The sequence below is a fragment of the Lepisma saccharinum genome, chromosome 10 (assembly GCF_977018435.1).
Source record: "Lepisma saccharinum chromosome 10, izLepSacc3.1, whole genome shotgun sequence".
NCBI lineage: Eukaryota > Metazoa > Arthropoda > Insecta > Zygentoma > Lepismatidae > Lepisma > Lepisma saccharinum.
In genome coordinates, this window is record NC_139238.1 from 56,584,719 (window position 1) to 56,608,220 (window position 23,502).

Genomic DNA, 23,502 nt, shown 5'->3' on the forward strand with positions numbered 1-23,502 from the left:
TCTCAAATCGGACATATTATATAATACTGGTTCGTCTTCATCAGACGAACGAACTTTGCAAAGGCTTATCTGGGCGTTTATTCACCAACCGGGGTTTACAAGGTACCTTTACGTACGTTTCTACATCTTCCCCCTCCCTTTGTAGTCCTTGGGCATTTTCAGGAGTGTGTTGAAAAGGTAAAACAAATTCATTTAACAACTGAGAAGCAGAATGTTCTCTACGAGTTGATGAAAGTGGGGGAAAAGGCGGAACAAAATTCCTCCCATCCACTGTTCCCGTAATATCTACTGTATAATAAATCCGAGAGGTAGCCATATTACCTCACAATTTTACAATCTAATCAAACTAGAACTATGGATAGCCAATTGTACACAAGTACCAGAGACAGAACAACCATACAACCATGTTTTGCTCTTATAATCCTCTACGTCTCTTATTTCCCCTTTTTAAAAAGTAAAGAAGTGAGACGTGGATTATATTATCGGCGCAGTGGAAGATAATTATCATACAGTAGGTAATTAAACTATTTAATGTAAACTTAATATTCATTGAACCATAATATTTATTAAGAAATCATATCAGTAAATATACTTTCCAAATTTATGTATGTATCACATGGTTCATTCATAACCCATCAAAACACCTAAGAACAAGATTTTAGTTTACTACTCAACAAAATAACCATGTGTAATATCCCCATTAAATTGTAACAGTCCGTCCAATTAAATTGTCAAAAGTCATTACAAAACGGCTATTCGAGTCCACTGTAACCCCGCCCAAAACCGCCACAGCATACATGAACCTGAGCAATCTACCCTTAAAAATTAAATTTCTTCTTTAGCATTTTCAAGAGGTCGAAATAACTATATAAACGTTAGGCAAATTCCACCAGGCCATGCAGGCCCAAAAAGTTTAATGAACGGAAAAACAGTATACTCAGCCTGTGTCCAGTTAGTCCTACGTCTTCCCCAGTCTGCAAGGATCTGACACGCCAAACTGCTCCCTCGCCCAGCGCAGAAGCCTAGCCAATGGCATACGCAACCTTAGTCACATGTATATTGAGTCTTCAATACGTCACCAATGAGTTATTGTACAGTCGTGGACACTTCTGGGTTGTAACGACCCTATTGAAGAAACACTGAAGCAAGCCCTCCATGTCTGACCACCAAGAGCCTTGTGACTAGATAACCCAACCAGCATTGCAAATGTGCGGCTTGTATACCAGTCACGGGTATACATCTCTATAAATTTAGTAGTGATGACAAAGAGAAATACGAGCCACCCGTCCTCCTAGTCTGGCTGCAGATCTCCACGCCCCCCTGGTGGCTCGCGTGGGAGGGAGGCCAGCAGTCGGTAGGTAAGCCCAGGGAGATGCAGCCTGGAGTTCGGAAAAGTTCGGAACCATTCGTAAACTTCCACGGATGACGTCAGCCACGGTACATGTCCAAGACGAGCACCAGCAACAGCATAGGAATTCACACTTCTTCCGTGTTTTCGGAAATAAATTTGTTTTAAAAATTGAATGAATGTTCTAGCGTGTGTGTATAAGTAAATGTATATGTGTAAAGCAAACTATATCTAGTAAACTGTGTCGCTGAAAGTTAACTATCAATAGAATTACATGTAATGAAAAGCGGGAAAGCCTGCTCGGAGGTGGAGCAGAGGATTGTTCAGAATTTTCTATTTGAGTGGTGCAAATTCGTGTTTATGGGGGTGAAAAGTTATACTTAGAGCCAAAATGACCACAAAGTTGGCTTTTTAAAACATTGTGTGGAGTGTTAGTGCGAAGTTGTTGGATATATCACTTGGGCAGAGACATTACAACTTCATGTTTTATAATCCAAATTTGCTTTTTTTAGCACTTTCATCCTGTAGTGTCTGCAGTTTCTTTATTTGATCTTCAGCACATTTTAATTTCCTTTTCAGAGGTTCCAACACACTATCTTGTTGGAGATTGGGTATATTGGGTATATTTCCAGTACTCAAAGTCTCTGAATTATGTGCCATGCAAATTCTTTTGCGAGGAGACAACTCGTCAAGTCTTTCCACTGCTCGCTTTCGAATCTGACGTTTATTGGCACGTCCACTCTGATCAATCATGTCATTTGGCTGTTGAACACTACTACAATTCACCACACAACCACGCAAATGTAAACATAGTACAGCGTTTCTATTAAGCTGCGGTCTACAGGTCATAATACTCAGCATTTCTGCTTTTAAGTTCCATTCGTAATCGGCATCCAGAAAATGCGATGAGCACACTGTCGCTGTTTTGGTGTTAACAGGATCTAACCTCTTCACTTCGAAACCCACATCTTGCACGTAATCGGATCCTTTAGGAACGGAAAATAGCTTACACCCAGGCACATATCCAGGAATTCCTTTCGGGGAGGTGGGTGAACACCATTTTTTAAGGGGTATTGTATGTTTAAGGCCAGTGGTGGCAATTTGGTTCTAAAACGGGGGGGGGGGGGTGTTTGCAAGGAAAGTTTACTTTCTCTTGGTAGACAAGGCTTAGCATTAAGAGGACATAGTGTGGAGGCAAGAAAATGGGGAGCAACTATCCCCTAAATCGTCGCCACTGTTTAAGGCTCTCATTTTAATCGGAACGTGAAATTGGGACATTTTTTTACCACTCGACTCCTCTGTTTCCATGCTATCACTTTGTGTGCAGGAACCATCTCAGTATGTGTGTTTGTCAATATCTTTTGATCAGGATAAAACCATCTGTGTACCAGAAGTGCTTTTACGAAGCTGTTACACATACACGAGATGGACAATCCACTCGACAACGCAAGATTCAAGCTGTGGGCTGCGAACTGGACACAGGCAGTTCTCGAATATTTCTCTCTGATTCGAGCCTGAAGACTACTAATGTGTCTTGTCCTCCCATGTTCGCAGCTCTTATAAAAGCAGAAACCCACCAAATTGTTCATATTCAGGCCTAAGCACTCGCAAGTGTTCAAAATTGTCTGTCACAGCTTCCGCAGTCTTCTCACACATCGGCACGATACAAAGGAAGTCTTCTAGAATACAGCTGGATCGCGAAACAATTAATGCACAGTGAAAACCCTTCCGTTCCCAACACATCTAACGTTTCGTCTCCCAATATGGTTAAATGCTTACTTACTTATCTCCAGTGATGTGCCCAAGAGAGGGTTGGTGGGATCATAGCCGCATTTGAACGCCAAAGACAGGAAAAGATGGCAAAATGAGGACTGACCACCAAAAATAGTATACGTAACCACTCTCCTTCCGAAAATCCTGGGAACGCCACTCGTTATCTAGGACACATTTTTTGAAATCAAGTCACCAGAAGTTTTTATGATTTAGTATTGAAGACTGAAGTAAAGCGCCTTGTACACGATCAAATAAATCATGAACAAGTCCTTGAATTGAACGATTAAAAGGAAATTAAGTCAGAGACAACGCCATTTTTCTCATTAACGCATATTTATATCCTCATTATATTCTAGAATGTTCCGCAGATAAACGATTCATAGATATTGCCGGTAGTTCGACTCCTCTTATTCAAGAACATTCCCTCTCGCGTCTTACAGAGATTAGAAATTACAACGAATCACCCTACGTGTGGCGCTACTTTTGTTGTGCAGCTTCCAAATGCTGACAAGTCTCTACATAGTGGTCAAGTTTAGTGCGACAACACTGAAAGCTCAAATAAAGTTTACGTGCAATATTATCAACAACAGGGTAATTCTCCGTCTTGCTTCCATAAGTATTTCTCTCCTTAAATTCACGTCACATTATTCAAGAAGAGAAAAACCTAATTTTATGTAGTGTAAACTGAAAAATTACCTGATGGGACTCGAGCCACCTGATCCCCATCTTGGATACGCGCTAGTAACAATAACAGGGTTATAGAACATTTTCAGTCTTTTCTCGGTAATTATTTCTCTACTTAAATTATTGTCATATTATTAACGAAGCCGAAAGCCTAATTGTATCTAATGTAAACTGAAAAATTTCCTGGAGAGATGGGGTGTCAAGCCCCCTATACCTCACTTTGGATGGGTGCTATTATCAATAACAGGGTTACATAACATTCTCCGTCTTGCCTTGATAATTATTTCTCTCCTTAAATTATCGTCACATTATCTTATTTCACACCACAAGAAACCAAAATCCTCATTTTATCAAGTTTAAACCGAAAAAATTTGCTTGGATACGTGCCTGCCCTACTGTATTTCTTGCGTTGTTCGGGCACAATGCGACAGCACAATTGCGCGGCATTTTGCTGAAATGTTATTGTTGTTGGAAAAATTATCCACTATCACAGAAGAGCTACAGAAAAAGGAAACACAAGGCACTTTCACGTTCCCTCACACAAATGCAGATCCTATAACAAGCAGAAAGGTCAGGGACAGAGTCACCTCTGTCCCGTGAGTGACGTCAGGGTTGGGACCGCCAAAGACCCTCTTTTCTCAGCTTCGGGACGGAAGACTGCGCTACTTTCTCAACTATATTACATACTTAATTTGGGTAAGACAGGTCCCAATATTGGGCTGTAGCGCTATAGGGTTACTTTTAATAATGTTCTCTATTACAAGGGGATATAGAGATTCTCTATCTAGGCGATGGATATATTTTCAATGGTTCCGTACCTACGATTCTCCAGTCCCTTCCACCCACTTGTCTTATTTATTTACTTTATTCATATCAACTCACAAAATACCATCAATCTAACGAAAACACACAGATATAGTTAGAACAAGAAACGCACCTTTGTCGAAGGTTCCAGACTCGAGTTCTGGCTTGCTTGCGAGATGATTATTCCTGTGTGTCTGTTTATCATATTTTTCTAAAATATATTCCGGCATAACTCTCGAACGCCTGGAGCGATTTCAACCAAACTTGGAACACGTATCACTTGCAATCTCAAAAGAAATACTGACATACCTGGCACCCCTAGGGGTGGGGGAAGGGAGGAGGTGATATGTAAAAATAATCGAAAACGACCGATATTAATGTTGAATCCAAAGCTTTCGGGAACGCAAAGATAAATAGTGACACTCCTAATGCCGTTCAACTCCAAGTTCTTCACCTATCGCGATGGTGGTTGAGAGGGGGGGGGGGGTGAAAATTAAAATGTCAAAAATGACCAATATTAGTGTCGAATCCATACATTTTGGAGTCGCTAAGCTAATTGGTGACATTCTCGATGACCAAACTTGGTACACATATGACTTACAATCTGGAAAGAAATACTGTGAGGATAAGTTACCCTGGCACCCATAGTGATGGGGTTAGGAAGGGGGTGACATATAAAAAATAATCGAAAACAACCGATATTAGTGTGGAATCCATAGTTTTCGGGGTCGATAAGATGAATAGTGAAACTTCCAATGCCGTTCAACTCCAAGACACCCCTGGCACCCTCACGGGTAGGGGTGAGAAAGGGGTGACATGTAAAACGACCGACATTAGTGTGTAATCCATAGTTTTTGGAGTCGCTAAGATGAATTGTGACACAACCAATGCCATTCAACTACAAGACACCCCTGGCACCCCTAGGGGTGGGGGTGGGAAGGTTGTGACATGTAAAAATAATCGAAAACGACCGATATTAGCGGAATCCATAGTTTTGTGGTCTCTAAGATGAATAGTGACACTCCCAATGCCGTTCAACTCCACGACACCCCTGGTACACCTAGGGTTATGGGTGGGAAAGGGGTTACATGTAAAACTACGGATATAAATGTGCAGTCCATAGTTTTCTGGGTTGCTAAGATAAATAGTGACACTCCCAATGCCATTAAATTTATTTGTTCTTGCTCTTGGAGGAGGAACTAAAAATGTTGTTCATAAATTGTTGTTAAATTTATATTATAGTGAATTTGTAAAAGATATTACTTTATAATTTTTATACTGTACTTATACTTTAAAATACCTGTGAATCAAACTATTTACATTTTACGCTATAGTTAGAATTCGTTAAATATCCGGGCAACGCCGGGTAATCAGCTAGTTATTAAATAAAATGAAATAATTAGTTGATCGAGTTATTTTTAAAAAATAGGACAATAGAGCAAGAATCGAACCCAAAACTTTCGGGACGTGAAACATATTCGCTACCATTCAATAAAGGAAATACCCCCTACACGGAGGTATCCCCCGCCATTCACACTTTTTCTCACTTTTACACTTTTCAATTGTTACAGTATCTCAGTTTCTTATCATCTGGACAAACACAAATACACATGCCTTACCCGGGACTCAAACCCGGAACCCCTGGCGTTGTAGCGCGCTGTGCTAACCACTCCGCCACGGAGGTCGACACCACGGGGCCACCTGGGCACTTGAAAGTTATACAATAGCTTCGCCTCATCAAGGCACTTTGAAACAATCAAGACCTTCAAGCGCTTTTCCTCTAATTTTTCCTTCTTTTTAAGTCCACTTTAAGCACTGTAAGAAAGCTAATACCACACTGGGCCTATAGTTTAAAGTGGGATCTCAACCATTTGTGCCTAAACCGGGTATCAAGCTGTTCCTCGGAAATGGTTGGCTAGCCTGCGATATTAGCAATACTAGGTTAAGTCATGGATGTTTCTGTTTGTCCCAATGAGAATAAAGAGATTATAGAGAAAATCGACATGTGTGACAACTGAGAGAATGTGAAAAACGGGAGATACTACCATGTATTCCTTTAATTTATTAATAATTAAAAAGAAATCCTTCAGAGTACCCTTCCACTCTACAAAATCCAGTCCCAAACCGTTGCCTTTCCTTCTTAGATGAAATCAACAGATATTCGCAGTTTGTGACTTGTGTGTCTTTTCCTGAAAAACTTAGATCATTTTATTTAATTTACAATTTTAGATCATCAGAATAATATGTGTTCTTCTCTCTTATTTATTTATTTATATTAATAACTAAATTCAAATTAGAGTATAAAAATACCTTTCCCTACTCTAAAGTCATTCATTGTAAACTGTTAAAAGAATAATGCATTGTTCTCTGCAGTTTTCAGTGCAACATTCAGGCTTTCTGATCGTGCATCTTACGCTTCACATCAGGTATCCACTTAATTTAATATAATTTAAAAGTTGTTTTAAGCGAAATTCTTCATTTTTATTATTTCAATATTTGATACCAATATCACATTGCAAGCAGTTTTTAAGGGTTTCAATTCCATATTCTGTGTAAAAAAAATATCGCATTACTTTGGATTCGAACATGCGAACGCAAGTATCAATGTATTGATTTAGACAGCACTCACGATTTTGAAAGGTGGAGAGATCGGGGAACGTGAAAGTTGGTGTGTGTTGAGAGAATGTAGCTACTGCCATATTAGCACTGATAACTAATAAGCGATGTCAATGATCACGTGGCTACCTGCTTTTCTCTAATAAATAACTGTGTTCTTTCAACACATATAAACACATACATCGTCGCTTCGGGACAACAAATTTTCATCTTTTCTGCTTTCAGATTACCAACATACGAAGTGGCATGCAATTCAAAAGATTTTGAAGAAACCTCAGTTTTATAAATAAAGTTGGATGAAATTAGACAAGAAAATTACCTTCCGCTGGGCTGGAACTCAGGTTACTTGCATGCTAGTCCGACACGATAACCAACGCTCCGAAGGAGACAACATGAAACTTTTTCGCAAGTAGTCGACTAAAACGAAAGTTTATTCTCAAATTGCTAAATCATAAGGCAAAGCATGCCTAGGCAGGTGTGTCTTGCATTTTCTGTACCTTTGATATTTGAGTTGATTTGATCTCTCCCTAGGTTAATCACGGCAATAATGAGGAATGTTTTTAGACGAGGATGATAAATAGATACACAGGAATAATTACCCTCTCAAAAAAGCCAGAACTCGAGCCTGGAACCTTCGATGCGAGGCTGGGGTGTCCATCCCCACCAAGGCCTATGACGCACTCCCCCCCCAAAAGGTAGAACATTCGGCCCCCCTTTATGCCGAATTATTTACTCAAATTATTTTGTTCAGACAAAATTTGCGGAGCAATATAATACAGACATATTTAAGCAATATATGTTTATTTTAGGTACTTTAGACTCACTTACATGTTTGCTAGCATCAAACGTACAAAACTACTCAGGCTCAGTGCCATTGTTAGTGTACTGAACCTTATTTTTCACAGATTCTCTGCTCGACTAACCTTTTACTAATGCGAACAGCACACCCCCTCTTCCAAACCGATTATAAAGGCATACTAAGACGTTTGTTTCATTCAACCCTATCGCCGCAATCGCCCACAGGTAGGTAGAAAAACTGTACATAATAACCAAAATTAAATATCAGCAAAAATGCAATCAAACGAAACGAACCCCCTCAATGTTTGTGTGCAGATATATAGAATTGGTATAAAATGTTTTTCAACAAAAAGATTTCTATGACGCAGGCGCGTCATGAACCCCCCCCCCCCCCGATGCGAGGTGTGTTTCTTGATCTGACTATATATGTGTGTTTTCGTTAGATTCATGGTATTTCGTGAGTTGATATGAAGAAAGTAAATACATAAGACAAGGGGGTGAAAGTTACTGGAGAATCGTACCTACGGCACCGTATCCTTCTATAACCCCTTGTGATAAAGAACGTATTAGAAGAATGAAAGGCAGATTAATTGATCAAATTTTATGTGCATCCTTTCGTCAAAATGCCTAGAAAGCCAAATTACATACTTCATCACTAATAGAAAAGAATAGAAAAATTGTCGTTCGTGGGGATCGAACCTATATCTCGCTGATGAAAGCTCTAACCAACGCTATTACTAACACTACATTTTTTTCAGTCAGTCTGTTCCCTTCCTCAACACCTGAAAAAGCAATGCATCTTAATTTCTCTCATAATTGTTTCATTGTATATTAACGGTAACCACATATGTCAAAAATAGACGCAATCTTTCTGTGAAAAATCCAACGTTTCGCACATCGTGCTTCTCCATTTACTGAAAACTTAGTTTTGTGTGTTTGTTTTCACGTGCATATGTGTGTGAAGAGTTGTGTGCACTTGTCTTCGATGTTGCTCTAAGTATTATTTTCGATCAAAGCTTTAATATAATTGAAAAATAAGGAATTTACTGTAATGCGAGGAGTGAAAATATAAACTCAATCCGTCAGGTTCGTTCCCAATCAACATTAAATAAATTAACATAACGTGGACCGAGTCTTATTCCATGTCGAGAACACGAGACATTACGTCCGACAATCTTCATCTCGTATTTCTCTTTGGCATCACTGCTCAATTTATCGAGATGTATACCCGTGACTGGTATACAAGAAGCGAAATTTCAATGTTGGTTGTGTTGTCTACTGACAAGGTGCTTGCTGATCAAACATCGAGGGATTGCTTCAGTGTTTCTTCAATAAGGTTGTTAAAACCCAGAAATGTCCGTGATTGTACATTTCATCCAGTCCCTGTAATAGAGTCCCGTAAAAATTTTAGTTATGATTTGTCTAACCAATGGAACCTAGTAGAATACATGTAGGAGAGTCAGAAAAACTTGGGTAGACATCACCACATTCTGGACCGGGTGATTTAGACGCCATTTTCCAAAATGGCCGACAGCGAAAATATTTTGCTTTTATTTCCGCTCCTGAAACCGTTAAAGTCATAATTTTGGTGTCTAAATATATGTTTTGAAGGGTGAGGAATCGAATAATATGGTTCCTGAAGTTGTCTGATTTTTATTTATTTCAGAAAATCTGTTGTTTTTTTGTTGTTTTTTTGGAAAAATGTCTACTGGAATCTATTACAGGGACAAGAGTATAATTTTGGTTTCATTTATTACACAATTAAACAAGAGGACTACTTAACTGTATGTTTAGGGTGATAAAGCTGTCAGAACTGAATTATATAATTCAAAATTCTAATAATAGTTTCTCTTATTTACAACTTTTCTAACGTTGAAAGCGGCCCCGGCGCCCACCCAGCGTCGAATAACATGGGTACATGGGGAAACCCTGGGGGATAAAGGCGGTCAGGGGCGTGATGCTGATCACATCACCCCCACTCACGACCGGATCAAGAAAGTGTGGGGCGTTACCCCCACAGCCCCTATAAGCCTTCATGAAGTGGTGCTAAGCACAGGGGAGCACTTTACCCTTTGTTTACCTTATTTACAGGTTAACTACCATTAATTAAAATGGATGAGCATAGACGGATACCGGTAGGAACTCAACTGACAGACGTTCAACAGGAGGAACAAAATATATTTTTTGATGTGCAGAAGTGCATTATTTGTCAGACTGTGGACAGTAACAAGACAGTTACCACAGTTAATGGTAGAAAAATAATTCATGAAGCAGCCGACATAAAAGACGACATTGTGGTGAAAAGACTGAAAAGTGTGGCGGCTGAAGAAGTGTTTGTGTATCATGTGACAAACCAGTGCTATAAAACGTATACTTTAAAGAAAGCTCTTGATAAAATAGTGGCCGAATGATCGGAAACTTCCATTGAGAAAAGGTTGTCCTTCACATTATTGGAAAATATCTGTGTGGCAGTGGTGCAAAGGATGCACTTATTGAGTGCAAAGTGTTTGGTGTTAAAACTGCAGAATCAGCAATGAATGGACGTCATTATGTCAGATCGCTTAAGGGCTTACTGATTCTTGAAGAAGCTATATTGAAGATGAATTGGTCAGCATTTTGGAAATGTAGCCCCAAAGAAAAATATGCTATTACCATTCAACAAACCCAGAAATTGAAAATAAGTATTTCAACTAAGAATGTGAAAACAAGCCCAACAGAGTTTAATGAACTTTTAGCAACGTTAGCAGTTTTGTACAATGACTTTCAGAAATTTTCCAATGATTGTGCCACTAAGTCCGAAACGTGCCGATACTGGGATACATTCCTCTACTTTGTAAACGTGATGAAATTTCTCATAGCGTCTGAGAGACATGGCGATTGGAATAGCCACCTTCAAGCTATTCAGAACCTTCTACCTATATTCTGTGAATTTGACAGCATTAACTATTTAAGATATGCATCATGGTATCTGGAAAAAATGTGATGGTTAGAGGAACAGCATCCTGAAGTGTATCAGAAATTTCAAACAGGCCATTTTAAAGTGAGGTAAAGCAATCTATCATTTAGTGCTGTGTCACCGGACATAAAATTGGAGCAAACTATCCAACGATCTCGAAAGAGCTCTAAAGAAATAATTGGACAAAGAAAGCAACAAATGTATGTCACTGAATAAGAGTTGGTATATCACGAGGTACTAGGAATAAGCAACTGTTTCCGAGAAATACTTGGTGCTGATGATACCAGTTACAGTGAGGTAACTCTTCATCATGAATTATCAGGAAACTTCGAGTTCCAAGATGTTAATGTTTGTGAATGCAGTATTTGAATTTATGAACAGCAGAGGCAATCCATATGAAAAATCCAGCCAGACCCAACTTCATAATTTTATCAATAAACAATGTGTACCTAGAGAGGATGCTATCCGCCTGATGAAAGTGAGAGAGCATGGAGAGGAGAGTTATAAACTATTCAGAAGTGAACGTTTCGTTAAGAAAACTACAAGACTTTCTGGTATCATCACGAAGGTAAAACTCCCAACAATGATGGGTGAAACAGTAGTGCCTACTCCGAAATCGAAGACAACACTTGGTTCCCAAAATAATAATATTGCGCAGCTGATAGAAGTATACACATAGCTAAAGCACGAGGAGAAACAATGAAAGATATTTTGAAATATGATCTGCTGCCAACTAATATGTTATTAGATGATAATGGCTACACAACCAAACCTGTAAAGTATCTGCAAGTACTATGGTCTGATCTTGAGAAAAAACTAGATCCAACTGATTACTGTTTTCAAGAACGTGAAATCATGAATACTGCTCTCGTAGTTCATTTTATGTCACAAGTTCGCCAACTCAGAACTAAGTGTATGGGTACTTTTAAAAGTATATTAGATAAAGTCTGGACTAATGCACCTCAATACCACGGAACTCAACGAGTGGATTTTGTATTTGACAGCTACATCGAGCAGTCACTAAAAGAAGGTGGAAGAGAAAGACGTAGACCTGCTGATCCAATTGAAATTATGACAATCGAATGGGACACTCTAATTCCTATACAGATGGACAGATTCTGGTCTTCAAGTAAAAACAAACAGCTGCTTCAATTGTCCGCTGCTACCGGTTTTATTAAACATGCAAAAATGACTAACTTCACTACAGTGATAAGTGGAACCATCACAGGAGACAATGATACCAGAGATGCCTTCATAGTTATGAACAAAGAACTTCGAACTTGCTCTGACCTTCAGACCTTTGTAGAAGAAGCAGATTCCAGAATGATACTCCACACATATTCAATAATGTAGCTAGTTGTTCTCGTCCTTCGATATCTATTTGAACTATTCACGAAAGGATTGGAAGAAATGTGGATTAAAGTGAGAGTGGGTGACAAAGTGCGTTATGTGCCTCTACACACGCTGGGGAGAAAACTGGGAGCTACGCTTTGCAGCACATTAATTAGGGCACACATCGTTACAAGTAGTGATGTTACAAGCAAGATAGGAACAAAGCCATCTTCACTGAAAGCATCACCAGAAACATTACTAATTGGATTTGCAGAAGAAAATACTCTGTCTGAAGAAGAACTTGATAAAGCAGAGGAATATCTTGTTGAAGTTTTACATCCATCCTCAAAGTATAAGACATTTGATGAGCCTCGTTATTCATTACACAAACAGAAGCACATAACTGAGCTACTACCCTCATCTTTCTCAATAAGAAATGTACATTTGAGAAGATGTTTTCTTGTTCTGCAGGAATGCTTAAAACTTTCACGAAGCTACTTTCCTGATTGAACCCTGCAACCAACAGATTATCGTTGGTGAAAAGATGCAAGTGTGGGAGAAAAATAAGAAATTATCATATTATTATGCAGATTGTTGCAATAGATGTAAAAAACATTTAAGTTCAGAGTTTTCATAATTGCCATGTGTGCTTTATTGGAATATATATATTTTTAATGCGTGCTTTATTTTATTATATTCTTTTAAAAATGCTTTATGTTGTGTAAATGTAACTTTCCAAATAATTGTATTCAGTATTTGTTCATATTATCCTTTATAGATGCAAAGGAAACAGATTTTCTGAAGTAAATAAAAATCAGACCACTTCAGGAACCATTTTATTAGATTCCTCACCCTTCACAACATATATTTAGACACCAAAATTATGGCTTTAACGGTTTCAGGAGCGGAAATAAAAGCAAAATATTGTCGCTGTCGGCCATTTTGGAAAATGGCGTCTAAAACACCCGGTCCAGAATATGGTGATGTCTACCCAAGTTTTTCTGACTCTCCTACATGTATTCTACTAGGTTCCATTGGTTAGACAAATCATAACTAAAATTTTTACGGGACTCTATTACAGGGACAGGAGTAATTGTAATTAGGCTTTTATCAGTCAAACAGCTATACATATTATTCTGTATCTTCTGATTCCATTGCAGTTACAGCTTGATTATTTCATATGTTTTAGAATACAGCATGGTGTACTAAATATATTTATTTCATGATTTTTGGCTATGACATGTTTTCAGATTTTCAAGGTAAAATTCCAGGTCACGTGACAAAATTTACATTTTATGGAAATATAAGCTTGTTACATATCATTGGAAAGGCTTGTTCTATTCCCTGCACAATAAATGTTATTTCAGCTTCCTAGGTAAATAGGATAAAAGTTAGACCACATTTAGTATAGCTAAACGTGGTCAGAAAGGGCAATTTCTTCGAACTTAACTTTCAGCTTGCATAATTTAAAAGTTCAAGACAAACGATACTCAAAATTTTCGTAGTTACTAAGTTTTATGAATAGTTTCAACTCCACAAATTTCATGAAAATCGGAGATGGTCAGGATATGAGCTGTGTTGATTTTTTATGCAATGACTCATACTGCACTTACATACTCTACATACTGACGTTAAGAGTCTTTTTCTGATCGAGACTATGGGAACAACAGCGAAATACGGTATTGTGAGTGCCAGTGTACTAGAATAATCCCGAGTTCGAAACTCTAAAAGCTTTATTAAAAAAACTTATATTGAATACTTAAGTGATATCAAAAACAAAGAAACCTTGTAAGCGGTGTAAAAATAAGAAAAAGCATGAGAATGGTGAAGTTAGTGGTATTTTTTAATAACTTTTGCCCATCTCACTCTTATAAGGTATTCATAAGAATAATCGTGACATCATTTCTCAATTTAAATTCTTTAGCTCCCTCTATTCCTTTAAATTTTAAGATGTTTGAGATTTATTTGCACATAATATTGAGCTACGAGTAAAGACATCTGAAATCTTGTAAATATTTTTTTTATTTTTGGTGACTATTCTGCGCAGTGTGTTGAATAGAAGGATCGAGATATTATGCAAACTGCTAAAATGAGTTCAAATTATAACTTCTCTCAAACTCTTCGACATTTACTCTGAGACATTCGTGTTCCCAGATGCACACGCACACACATTAAGTTTCGTTGGTATACTCTGAAATACATTGTTACAGAAAATGAAAGACATAATTGATTCTCCCAAAGAGTTCAGCTAGTCTGTATTTGGCTGTACTTGATTTTTATCACATGTTCTGATGGCCTGTACACGTAACTAGAAAAATGGGTAGAATTTGTACTCATATGCATGAAGGTTAAACACATTATTTTGTTATGAACCGGAACCGCAACATTACATTATACTCTTTTGGATTATCTTAATCAGTGTTTTTCTTGATGCGCAAAGTGTGACTTTAGCAGCGGAAAGCGCGGGGGGGGGGGGGGGGGTTACATGAGCGCATACTGTGAATATCGTGGACTCAAGATAAAATTTCCACCCAAGCAAGGTTGAATTTTTCGCTCCCTACATCTCGCTCTGCTCCCTCCCATTATTCTACCCTGCCTTCCTCCTTTCCACTTTCCTACAATCAAGAAACATAACCATTTTGTGTGTTTACGGTTATATTGACATAAAGCAATACTCTTATTTTAAAAATACAGTGTTTCTGTTAAGGAACACTTATATTATGAGCATGTCATGTAGTCATTTAATGACTACACAATGACATCAAAATAAGAGTACTATCTTATCTTAAATTACAAGATGACTTTTCAATATGCTGATTATGTTATGCAGCAGTAACTTCAATTAATTCTTGTAAACAATCAATGCAAACTCTTATTAAAACAAATAGCTACGCAGCAGGTGGACGCACATAGTGGTTCATATACAAATAGCCACACTTTTGTAATCATAAATAAGGTTTTGGTGTTAATCAATCTGAGGCAACCCGGTTTGACGCTCCGTTGAGAGAGGTGCCCCAGGAAGTCGCCCAAGTCGCTTGGTCCTTAAGCCGCCCCTGCATATACAGGACTTAAAAATAACAACAACAAAAACAATAAGTATAAATTACACGCACGTATTCACATGAATTTTAGAGAAGTCATGGTAATTCACTTCAATATTTTGAAAAACAAAATGATTTTTTTTTTCGGGGGAAGTACTGACCCTTCGACCACCGTCATCATTCTTTGCAATGCCACCTGAGTAAAATGAATTCAAATATTTTTTTTCCTTTGAATAGATTTTGGTTTAAGTTGGTGTTTTATGTCCACTTTGTGCACAGTAAGGGTAATTTGGACTGGACCTACAGTTTAAAGTGGGATCCGAGCCACTTGTGCCTCCACCGGGCATCGAACCCGGGACCTTTTGATTACAAGGCAATGACGCTACCACTGCCCCATGGGGGAGGCCCCTTTTGTTTGAATAGGTGAACGGGGAACTTTACTTTTATTGGTTTTCTGAAAATAAAATGAAGAAATGTTACGGTTTGGTTTTGATTTTCACTAACATTGGGAATTTATACTTGGTATGATGACAGGGAAGGGAAGAATTAGGAGAGCTACTTTTCGTATAATCACAATATATGTCCAAGGAAATATCTTGAGACGTGTGAAAGACCTTTCCAAACCATCACGGTTTGAACCACAGACAAGTTCTGTTTTTCTTAATGACGTAAATGGCGTTATATGTTCAGGTGGATGGTGAAAATAATATTGATTATTGTAAACAGAAAAATGATTTTTTTTAGTGTAGGAAGCATGACAAATTCGCGTGATCAATTTTATTTATTAGAATAATTTGTAAATGACAAGAACATATTGCTCTCCATTTTCTCTACGTTCTCGTAAATAAATGATTTGATATGAGCTAAGAGGCGTTCAATTCAAAACCGGAAGTTTTGAATTTTCAGAATAATGGAACACATTCCGACGCATTGTTGCTTTTTTACTAACATTCTTAATATTTGCATAAATTACGTTTTGTTTCTTTCAGAAATAATAGGAATTGAAAACTGCTTTACAATAGCCATGTCAAGTCACGAGAAAAACGTCAGAAATTGTAAATACGTAGTAAAACACGTATTTCTCAGTTCAAAATCAATACAGTGTTGTCTGACAGATCCCTCCATAGTAGTTGTCTGATTATTAACATCCATAGTTGTTAAGGGTAAAAAAAAAGTTTCGTTATAGACATGTAGAAATTTTAAAATTGTTGCATTTCAGGTTGCGGTAGAAACAGGTATGGGAACGACTGCGGGGGCCTTTGTTCGGGATCCTCCAGCGGTTGTCGAGGGATGAGACTCTGCCGAGAAATGGTTGGCTGCGACTGCGCTCCAGGGTTCAAGGGTGCCAAGTGCTCTGAGCGTAAGTGATTTCTATATTATCGGTAATGGGCTCGGTTCATCTCTCTCCTGCCAATCTGTTACAATAACAGGTACAAAATTATATTTTAGATTTAACATTTATTTATGTTTAAGTATATAGAAGCAATTTAAATATTATTTTACAATATTTAAATATCAACCCTTTCACCAGAGAAAATACTATACATTTCGAATATACTTTAATATTTCATGATGTGAATAAACTGTATTGCAATGTATACAGGCAATGGCTGATTTAGAGGGAGTGGCAATGAGGCACATGCCCCCTCCCAAACGGATGACTAAGTATTGTAAAAAATTAGATACCATTCTATTGCAACGGAGAAAATATATTCCAGCAATCTATTTCCAGGTAGCAAAATAATGAAAGAAAGTTTAGCACAAATATATGAATCTGGTCTAGACGCATTAGATATTTAAATAAGTCGGCACCTGAAATCAAATTCGGGACTTTTTGGTTATAAGACAATGCCATTAATAGTAGACACAAAGCTAGAGTCAAATATTTCCCATTTTTATGACAGTTTTGCTTAGGGAATGAATTCTCCAACTTAACCCTTACTTCTGTCTGTAATCGTTGCTCTCTTACTGTTATCCTTATCACGCACCAAGTTGGTCCACCTAACCTAAAATTCCGACCACCAGCCAATCAAATTTCTCCATGATGTCACACTCTCTCGCTAACCTTACCTACTCTACTTTATCTGGGATTGATCTTTGATGGATCTTTTCCAATCAATTGTTTTATAATCTCGAAAGAGGGTACATAACAACTAATTCAATATAAAAAAATGTTACTCGAGAAGTGTACATCCGAAGAAGAACGCGCTGTTTTGCATTTTTTTGTGAGCAAAATGACATTAATAAGGAAATGATTCCTGTTTATAGTCAAAAGTGTGCGTTAAGTAAAGTGGAAAACAATTGGTACGTGATAATTCTCCCAAGCACTCTGAAACTTTACCAACTACGATACAACTGGTCGTCTTATAACAACTGAAATTAAGTGTTCTCATTGTTTGTTCGACGGCAAAATGTTTGGTAGTTTATTTTTCTCAAAACGTTCCTAGGTGATGAAGAACTTGGGCCTGTGGTAAGTATTTAGTCGAGTAAGTAGAACAGACACGTTTACACTATATGCAACGGATCACAGTTAAAGCAACTGCATAAGTATCAGTCGTTAGTATGTTGAGAAATAATTGATTATTTCCATGTCAAATCATCCAGAATTTTGTGAAGATATCACCCATCATCTCCGATTTTGACGAAATTCGGTATACTTGTAAAAGTTTCAATGCTGATTCCGGAAATGCCAATTTTATTGATATTGGTCAAGGTGTTCAGAAGTTACGCACTTCTAAAAAATTCCGTATGCACCTCCGCTTTGCAGTTCCACTTTGAATGACACAATTTAGGTTATAAATGATTGTATCGACCTTAAGGTTTGTCTTAGAACATTCAAGTTTTTGTTTTGATTTGAATGATGCAAGCTTTCATTTACACATTGTTTCAAATGAGTGCATTAATATGTCTTCTTATGTATACTTTGTATGTTTTTCTATTTAGAAATATAAATTACTAATTTCAGCAGCAAATTTTATGCATTGTCACTCCCTTCAATTTCTCCCGAATCTTATATATAGGTAGCGCGGAGTTTGTAAATGCCAGATAAAAAAATACGATTGGCGGTTAAGAGACAGGGTGTAAAAATATTCTTAGTTAATTAGTACAAAGCTAAACGAAGCTTAAAGTACAGTATGACTTAAGATACAATATTCAAAGTTTATATTTGCTATGGGCGAAGGCACACATAGGTGTAACTGTGAAGCGCAACAGTTAGCTTCTCTAAATTTACTTAAAATTTACAAGATTTACAAATATATAAGTAATAATTCTCTAAGTTTCTACTGTCTTTATTTTTTTTTAAAAAAATATAATCATTATTTACACTTCTAAATATAGCAAATTTATCTTGAATAAATCAAGAACATTGTTTGTGCATCTTATATTAATCTGAATTTTTTGGGGGTACTCTTCATGGCGATGTGTAAAATTAAGTAAGAACTATCAAACATTTGCGCTGAAATAAGTTTTTTGCAAATTGACCTTTTTTGCCACATACTATAGGAAATCTTCTTGTGATTGGATAGATTTAACAATTAAAAGACTTGTACCAAAATCAAGCCTTCAAAGACTTCTACACAATCAAATCACAAGTGCAGCAATGATGTACAATTTCTGTAGAAATAGTATTGAAGGTATAAGTTTCTTATTCATCACCTACAGTGAAATGACAACAACCCACAGTGAAATGTGTCAGCGATTGCAAAGAACAACAACAGTAACATGTTGTTACGTTAGCAACATTACGTATGCACTATTATTAACTTACAGGTTATTTACAGTGTTCGGTAAGTTACTTCTTAAAAATAACTCAGTTACAGTTACCCATTATTAAAAAGTAACTCAATTACAGTTACTGTTAATTGAAAAGTAACTGTAAGTTACTGTCTGCTGAAAATTTTCTTGCAAATTGGTTACATATAATCAATGGTCATTAAAACTGACATCACCAAAGTGGTGTTGCCAATAAGCAACAAATTCAACTTTCGATAACAAGCCCGAAAACATGCCAGAAAATAGTAGTAGTAGTAGTAGTAATAATTGTAGTACTAATAGTATTAGTACTAATAGTAGTAACAGAAAAGAACATTACAAGGTATTTTTTAAAGTGAAATACTTTCTTGGTCGTCAAGAAAAAAAATAGAAACATGTTTGAATGAAATTCACAGGGTAATGTTTTACTTCAAGTTGTGAAAGATGATAGAAACAGTGACACGAGAGGGTTGAAAAAATAGTGGAACATTCTCAAGGTTCATAGACGGCTAGATGGATATTTTACACACAAAATGTGCAAGCATTTGAAGTAAGAAAGTAAAATGTTCGGAGAATCGCAAAACTTTTCTCGTTATATAATGTAAAATATCGTCGCTGGCTAACTTACGTTCCATTTGATGACATAAAAACATTAGGCGAAAACGTTTTGTAACAAACTGTTGAAATTAATTTTAATAAAACAAGTTCGTCTTCAACGTTACTTGTCAGGTATATTTTACCATATACTTTAACGAATTTTGCTGCGCATCTATCCTGTGTTTATCTGAGTGTGACTTATGCTAGGCTTCATTTACTTACTAGAGAAACCAAATATTACCCGTAGGTCCACAGAATATAATATTTGTACCTCGTTTTCAGTAAGAATGATCACTATTTCTATGTGTAACGGCGGCGGCGCCACGATTAATCATGCAGGGGTACTGAGGGGGTATGGAATGAAATTTAGGGACACGATGTTTAAAATATAGAAAACACAAACATACAGGAATGTTTTCGCCACTCCATCAAATACCAATCGACATTATTTATGCTTCTATGAATATATGCCAGTGAAAGTGAAAACTACTGCCGGCCCCCGTGGCGAAGTGGTTAACACATTGCGCTACAACGCCAGGGGTACCGGTTTCGAGTTCCGGAATAAGGATGGATGTTTGTGAGTGTCCATTCATCAATTTCATCACATCATCACTCATCCCGTCTTTGAAGTAAAATAAAGCAAAACAAAAAACAAAAGTGAAGACTACTACAGTAACTGACTTCTTTTTTGTGTATTTGTGTTATGCCTACTTAGCATAGTTTTTCTGAACTTTTGACCAATCGCAACGATAAGGATACATGATGATTAGATGACATTGATGAAGGGACATTAACAAAGATCACAATGCCGGGACTATAACCAGTGAAATTGAGTGGCAATATCGAAAGTCGACCACTTAATGGACTGTCGCACCAAAGCAGCGCTTCATTTTTGCAAGATTTTACCACAGCCAAGAAGCACATGTTTTGAAATTTAAAACGTACAAGACTTGTTCAAGGTAAGCCCAAGGCATACTTTATTGCGTTTAACACTCCAAGTTATAATCGTAATGACATAAGAGGTGCTTTTAACAACAATCCTAAAAAAATATATACACTTAGGTATAGGTAAGTATTGAATGAGACTGATTAAACAAAAGAAGAAAACAAATAACAACAATGCTGACGAAAAAGAGACAGCAGCCGCTGATCCATACAGATACACATACATACACAACTACATTAAAGTAAATAAGTAAATGTGTCTTTCACTCTTCTTAGTTATAGGCAAGATTCTTGAAAGACTTGTAAACGGTTGCAGTGATTATATTACTTTGCTTTCTAATGTCCATTCGGGAGGCACGTACTTTACTTCCACCGGCTAATGTACCTCATGTAGGACGATGCTCAATATCACTCATGAAAAATAGAAACCTAATAACACTTACTCAAAACACCAGTTAAAATAAAATGAACTACACAGTGCAAGGCACAAAATGTCGACAGAGCAGTTTAGAACAAGTGTCGTAACCCTGGAGGGCCAGGGGTGTGGGGGATACAAGGTGAAATTCCGAAAGCCTGTGACCTTGACTGAACTATTTTGATGATGTCGGCTCTAGTAAGAAAATAAATAAATAAAAAAATTGCAGGTGTTTTATTTATGTTTCGGGTACATAATATGTCTTCATATATTTATATTATTACGGAAAATAAATGATGGAATACAAGGTCGGATTTGATAAACGATTTTAATTCGAGAAATATTGTATGTTGGCCATCGTATTTTGCATGTGGTGTCATTGATTCTACTTGCACGTATTTCTCTCTCCTCCATTCCAAGCTCAACCAGATCTACTCGCTTGACAGTGACTTTTTCCTAGCTCCACAACCACATTTCAAATGAAAACAGCGGTCCACATATGTCTTCAAACACAATTAAAAAATAATTGAAATAAAACGTGAGTGTTATAAATTTAGCATGTATGGAAGCTTGGCTTCCTTGTCCTCAGCGATTCCATGAAAATCCTTTCACTTATCATCCATAGAAGACGCACACTTTTTTATACCTGGAAACACATTCGTCAAATATAGCTCTTCACCCACTTTTACATTTTGAAGTTAACAATTTAAGTGTTCAATAGTAACAGTTGATACCATTTTTTTTTATTGCATAAAGCAACACTGTTACCGTTAGGGTTTTTTTACTTTTAAATGTCGCTAGTTACTATTATAACTAAAACAATAAAAACTTGAAGGAACTAAGGCAAACCTTAGGGAGGATAACCTAATTTGAGTCATTCAAAGTGGAGCTGCATGAGGTGTATACGGAGATTTTGAGAAGTGTGTGTAACTTCTAAACCCTATGACCAATATCAATAAAATTAGGAATTTCTAAATGTAAAGAAATAAAATTATTATATTTTATTTATTTACCTTACCATGATTCAATTCTAAAATGTTATACATACATATACAAACTCAAAGAATATTGTTACCTTCCTAGTATACTTCAAATGTGCATCAATAAGCAAATGTCTAAATGATTGTCTACTTCAACCCATACGTTCTCAAGCATTTGTGGAGTCATAAAGTCGAGCACAGTAAGGTCCGTTGTCCACAGTGGCCAAGTCACGAACCGAGACCTCTCCGAATCCATCCTGCACTGACTTCCCTGGCAAAATGGCACGGGACTCCATCTTCCTTGAAGATAGCTCCGTCCGGAAGTTAAGGCAAAACGTATTCCTGTAACACGGGCATGTAGAAATTTCAATTCTGCAAGTGCTAAAACACTTTATGTTGTGGCATCCACATTTCGATTGACGCCCCCTAGGGACTTTGAACGATTATATCTCCTTCGCATGCAAACCTGCCAGTTGCATTGCGTTTAAAACTCTTTCAGTTACTCTTCATGGTAATACCACCTTTCAGTCATTCGAAGAAGTAATTTAAACGTTACGAAATTTTCATTTTTATAGTATTAAGCTAAACACTCTGTATATAAAATGCATTGAAAGTTGAAATGCATAAGCTAAATTAAAGGAATTTGTTAAATTGCTTATATTTAGGTTCTCGATTCTTCTTTCTCTATATGTGTGTATTTAATTAAAATTGTGTAACCGCCCTTTCTTCTAACCCCATAAATTCTTCTCTTCTCATTGTGAAGCTTGTAGTGCTTGGGAGTATGGTGCCGGTTGCAAGCAAAAGTGCAGTTTCTGTTCTGGATCCCCATGCGACGCCTTCACTGGAGAATGCCCTGGAAAATGTCAGGAGGGCTTCCGTGCTCCATTCTGTTCTACACGTAAGTCATCTCTTTTGAACTGGAAGTGAATATTGTCAAATAAATTTTAAAAAAATGAAGAAGAATTATACCGAAAACATTTCTTATCTCGTACACTCATAAAAAAAATAATAAAAAAGTTTATTTTTTTCGGAAGTATGCATTCAGTTTTTTTAATTTAAGTTTCATTATATTGATATACATGTTGAAATTCGGTTATTGAAATATTATTTTATAATGCACACGTTAGTGAAACTAATTGATGATTTTATAATGAAATAGACAGTAGCATTGACAATACAACGGTACAACGGATCATTTTCTTGTTAACTCCGCATATATATAACTTCATATATGTGTTTGTGTGTATGTGTGTGTGTGTAACTATATCATGTGGTCCGTGGGAAATAGTAATAAGCTACAAGTTTGAGTTTTTTTAATTGTACATCATGTACAATAAGTAACCCTCTGTCTAGGCAGTGGGAGATATTGCAATAATTCCCATCTGTGACAGTATAATACATAACTGAAGTTCTTGGCCCTCCCACCAGGTGGTAATCTGTGTAGTGATGTAGTCATAAGC

At 37.0% G+C, this 23,502-nt stretch overlaps 1 protein-coding gene across 1 annotated transcript in view; it reads left to right on the forward strand.

Annotated features, from left to right (window-relative positions):
• The window catches only part of LOC145994361 (uncharacterized), a 389,770-nt gene that overhangs the window by 194,629 nt on the left and 171,639 nt on the right, over positions 1-23,502 (forward strand). Inside the window, exons 7-8 of the mRNA XM_083130476.1 lie at positions 16,572-16,712; positions 22,806-22,940. Of these exons, the coding sequence (XP_082986602.1) occupies positions 16,572-16,712; positions 22,806-22,940 (276 nt within the window). The remainder of the gene's footprint in view (positions 1-16,571; positions 16,713-22,805; positions 22,941-23,502) is intronic.